The sequence below is a fragment of the Carlito syrichta genome, unplaced genomic scaffold (genome assembly GCF_000164805.1).
Source record: "Carlito syrichta isolate Samal-C Ts95f unplaced genomic scaffold, Tarsius_syrichta-2.0.1 Scaffold316401, whole genome shotgun sequence".
NCBI classification, from domain to species: domain Eukaryota; kingdom Metazoa; phylum Chordata; class Mammalia; order Primates; family Tarsiidae; genus Carlito; species Carlito syrichta.
The window spans coordinates 436,875-441,753 of NW_007260497.1; the positions used below are offsets into that span (position 1 = coordinate 436,875).

A 4,879-nucleotide genomic window follows, 5' to 3' on the forward strand; every position below is an offset into this window, starting at 1 on the left:
GCAGGTGGCCGGGAGTGGCCACTGCACTCCAGTCTGGGCAACAGAGTGAGACTCCAACTCAAAAAAAACAAAAAAACCCCAAAAAAAGTTCCAGAAAGAAGGACTAACTCTTGCCTGGAAGGGACCATTCCTCGTCATCCTCACCACTCCAACAGCAATCGAGGTCAATGGGATAACAGCCTGGATTCATCACACCCAAGTCAAAAGGGCCAGGGAAACTGACCTAACTCTACCAGTATGTGTCATTGACTGCACTGCAGTGGCAAGGGACCCCAAATATCCACTCCCTCATTCAACAAGGGAAAACAGCCACCATTCAGCCAACTGGACTGCAACCAAGGACTCCAAGAACCCTCTCAGTCACCTTTCGACGTACATCTAAACCATGAGAATCAAACAGACTGGTTGCTAATTTCATTTTAAATGCGTTGCACTCATCCTTTACCTCTTGTTTTTGTAATTGCACTTGTTTTGGATTTTGGTGTAGAACTGCTTACTATAGCTCCTGCAGATTGAAAATGTGGCCAAAAGTCCCTGTTAATGCTATGCTCACAATAAGTTTAACTTAGTTTATTTTACTTGGAGAGTCTAAAGAGATCCTGTGCTCTTTCTCCCTAGCATCTTTCACAACAGGAAAGGTTCTAGCTATCCAAAACCGGACCCACGATTCAGCTCTGGTCCAATTTAAGGTAAACCTGACCAGCTACAAATAGAAAAAAAATGTCTATCTGGAAACCTGTACAATAGAAAAAACACTTACTACACTGAATCATGTACACAATGGGCAACCCCCAATTATGTAAGGGACATAGACTTTTATCTCTGTCCCAGTAATCCCACTGACTGCAGTTGTAATTGGGAAAACAACTTCTTTTGCCCAGACTGGATATGTGTCACCTTTGCAACTTATAGTGAGGGCCCTAATAACACATTTGCCTACAAAGCCGTGGCCAAACCAGCAGGACTGTTGGCAGAGTTGAAAATCCTTTGTTCGGTTACCACCAACCTCCGCCTCAGCCTCTGCCTTCTCTAGCCAAGCCATTACCCCGGGTTCACCTCAACAGCTCCTGAGTTCATCTCGACCGCTTCCAAAACGGATCTGCCAACCCCCTAATCGTTTTCCTATGTTAACTAATATGCACTGTCTGCTTCATGTTACTCAGTTGGCCTCAGATTGCTGGCTTTGCTTAAAGCCAAAACCCCCTTAATATGCGGGCCTAGGAGTTGAAACTCCTATCATATGGAGAACTAACTGCACTCTAGAAATGGTTCACATTACTCTAGGTAATGTAACTGGTAAAGCCTCCTGCCTTGCCACTCCAGGTTTCAATCTAACAACTTCTTCGTTCTCTGATAATTGTAACTTATCCCTCACCCTAACCACCGCCGAATCCATGGCCTATGTGGCCCCTGCCGACACCTGGTTAGCTAGTTCTAGAGGCCTTACAAAATGTGCTACTACCAAAAGGTTAATTAATCAGCCTACCTTGTATATTGCTGTTCATGTACTGCCTCAAGTTTATGCTTATAGTGGTCCTGAAGAAACTCTTCTGCTCAACCCCCCTGGTCTTCCAACTGTTTGTTCAAAATGTGCTTTTCCATTGGTAGTACCTGTCTTAGTTGGGCTAAGTATAGCAGGAACAGCTGCAATTGGCACTACTGATCTGGTCCGTGGAGAACTGGGTTTATCTGACCTTGCCCAGGAAATTGATGGCGACCTGGGGAATCTGCAATTTGCCATGAACCACCTTCACAACCAGGTGGAATCCTTGACTGAAGTTGTCCTTCAAAACTGTAGGGTCCTAGATTTACTTTTCTTATCCCAAGGGGTCTCTGTGTAGCCCTTGGAGAAGCTTGTTGCTTCTATGCCAACAAATTAGGGGTTATTAAAAATACTCTTCAAAGGAGTATTAAAAATACTCTTCAAAAGAGAAAATTTAAACAAACAACAAAAAGAAAGAGAAGCTAATAAATCCTGGTTCCAGGCCGTGTTTGATTGGAACCCATGGTTAACAACTCTTGTTACTAGTCTAATTGGACCCCTCAGACTTCTCCTCGGTCTCCTAATCAGGCCCTGCATAATAAATTGGATTATCTGTTTTGTCAAATAAAGAATCAATTCTGTGAAACTTATGTATAGCCGGGTTCGGTGGCTCAGCCTGTAATCCCGTGCCTTTGGGAGGCTGAGGTGAGTGAATTGCCTGAAGCCGCAGGTTCGAGACCCGCCTGGGCAGCGAGACCTCATCTCTACAATAAATCAAAAATCAGCCGGGCGTGGTAGCGCGTGCCTGTAATTCTGGCTACTCGGAAGGCTGAGGAGGAAGGATCGCCGGAGCCCAGCAGGTCGAGGTTGCGGTGGCCGGGAGCGGCCACTGCACTCCAGTCTGGGCGACAGAGTGAGACTCCGACTCAAAAGAAAAAAAAAGACAGAGGTCCTGTCCTCTCTCCCTTGCTTCTTCCTACCCTATCCCAGTTCCCACCCCATGAAGATGCAGGAAGGCGGCTAAAGCAGTCCCTCCAGCTTTCAGCTAGCGAAGACGGGAGAACTGCACCCACCACAGGGACCTTACCCTCATCTCTCAGTCCTCCACTCTCTGCCCATCATGACCCCTAGGCCAGCTGCCTGTGTGCCAGACTAAAGGCCAGGGATTGCTGAACCTGCTGGGTGAGTCCAGTGTGTCAGAGGCGATTCAGGTGGGCGGGCAGTGGACAGGAGGGCAGGCAGGCAGAGGAAGTGCCAGTGGCACTGAGACCATGGCTCTGACTGTGTGTGTGCAGCGACTAACAGGCTTACCGGGCACCCACAACCGACAAGTGAAGCTCAGCTTTCGGGGTGAGGCCTGCAAGGTGCTCTACAGATTTTGGGAGACTCTGGGTACACTTCATTTCCTCTACCCTCAATCCAATCCCTCGCCATCTTCCAGCCTGTCTCCTGTCTCCTCAGCCTGATATCTCCAACCCTGCCTCCTTCCCTCGCACCTTCTACCTTTCTTTGTGTGTGTGTGGAAGGGCTGATAATGAGTTTCAGTTCGAAGCAGGCTTCACACAGAAACAAGAAAAATTCACTGTGGTCAAGAAGCAGATATCGGCGAGGTCAGTACAGCTGGTTCCTGGACGGGGAGAAGCTGGTCTGTCTCCCAGCCAATTCCATCCTGGAGTTAGGGGCTCATTCTTGAATTTTCGGAGTTGTCGTCTTGGAAGGTAGGTTCAGTCTCAGGCTTGAAAGGTCAGACCCAATTTGGAACAGGTAGTCCCAAGACTGGGGGGATTTGTTCTTGAATTATAGTTAACCCCAGATCAGCCCTAGTTTGCTGTTAACTCCATGGTTGGGAGATCAGTCCCAGGTTTGGGAGGTTAGTCCCGGAGTTAGGTGCCAGTCTCAGGGCTGGGAAGAGGCTCTGGATTGGGGGTCAGGGTCAGCCCAGCATGGGGTGTCACAAGCTTCCTCCTATCCCCAGCTGTTCCCTTGGCCCCACTATGGGGCTTCACTGGATGACGAGTGTCTGTCTGTGCAAGCGGTCAACTGCAGCCATGTGTTCGGCTCTAGGTGAGTAGGCCTGATGGAACAGAGATGCCAGTGGGGTGACCTGGTGCCACTCCCCTGGGTCACTCTTTTGCTCTGTGCCACTCCCTAGGCTTCTTGGGACTCTGGCGATCTCACTGCAGCAACTACAGAATGTAGGGCATTTGGTGCTGCAGGAGGCCCTTGTGGAAGAGAACCTTCGAGTATCCCCGGTATGCCTCACCAATCCCTAGCCTGCCACTCCCAGTCTGAAAGTCCTTCCAGATAAAGGGTTCCATCACTCAGAGGGGAGAACCCAAGACCCAGACAGGAGTGGTGACAAGACCCCCAGCCCAGGTTCCTTTCATGGTCTCCCTTGCCCAAGTTCTACATGGACAAAGAACAAGTTTCAGCTCCGAGGCCCACGGATGTGGTGACAGGAGAAGTAAGCTCTGTGCTGCCACCTGACCCTGCAGTAGGTTCTGTTCTTATGGGAGACAAAAATGAACCTGGCTGTTTTTCAGGTGTTTCATGGAGGGTCGTATTGCCTAGTAGAAGTGGACCTGGCTTCAAATCTCAGATCTGCCATTTTCTATCTCGGAGCTTGGACAAATAGTATTATTAGAGATAGGATCTTGCTGTGTCACCAAGGCTGACAAAGTACTTAGCATCTATGTTTTACCATTTACATAATGTGGAGTCATACAAAATGTTTTTTTACTCAGGCTGTCATCACTGTTGAGCTCTTGTTATAAGTCAAGGGCTTTGCTGAGCAATGAAGATTAGTGGTGAGCAAAACCAGATGAACCCTACCTAAGGAGGGAGGTGAACATTGAACAAACATTGATACAAATAAATGAAAAACAGCAGGCCAGGCATAGTGGCTCACATCTATAAGTTCAGCACTTTGGGAAGCTGAGGTGAGAGGATTGCCTGAGTTCAAGGGTTTGAGACCAGACTGAGCAACTTGGAGAGAACTCATCTCTGCAACAGAAAACAAAACAAAACAAAACAAAAAACCCCCCCAAAACAGCTTGGTGTGGTGGCTTGGGGGTCAGAAAAGGTCCCCTGAGGAAGTAGGGCTTGAGCTTAGACCTGAAGGGTGATAGGTGCTAACTGAGGAAGAGAATGTTCCAGACAGAGGAAAAGGCATGTGCAAGAGTCCAGTGCCCTGAGGGAGTGTGACTGGGGTGCAGAGCCAGAGCAGGACCCAAAATAAGATGGGACTGGAAAGGTTGGTGGGGTCAGATCATGTGGAATGGTAAAGGCCAGAGTGAGGCCTTCCGAGAGCAGTGAGGGGCTTCTGGAGTCATGCTGGGCCCTCTCAAGAGGTAACTTGCATGTGGTAAGTTCCTTTTTTTTTTTTTTTTTTTTTGG

At 48.5% G+C, this 4,879-nt stretch overlaps 1 protein-coding gene and 1 pseudogene across 1 annotated transcript in view; one reads left to right on the forward strand and one right to left on the reverse strand.

Annotated features, from left to right (window-relative positions):
- The window catches only part of SPAG4 (sperm associated antigen 4), a 12,559-nt gene extending 11,163 nt beyond the window's left edge, over window positions 1-1,396 (reverse strand). Inside the window, exon 1 of the mRNA XM_021707158.1 lies at window positions 1,376-1,396. Within this exon, the coding sequence (XP_021562833.1) occupies window positions 1,376-1,396 (21 nt within the window). The remainder of the gene's footprint in view (window positions 1-1,375) is intronic.
- A 1,358-nt stretch (window positions 1,397-2,754) lies between these two features.
- LOC103276901 overlaps window positions 2,755-4,879 on the forward strand; it is a 37,831-nt pseudogene continuing 35,706 nt past the window's right edge.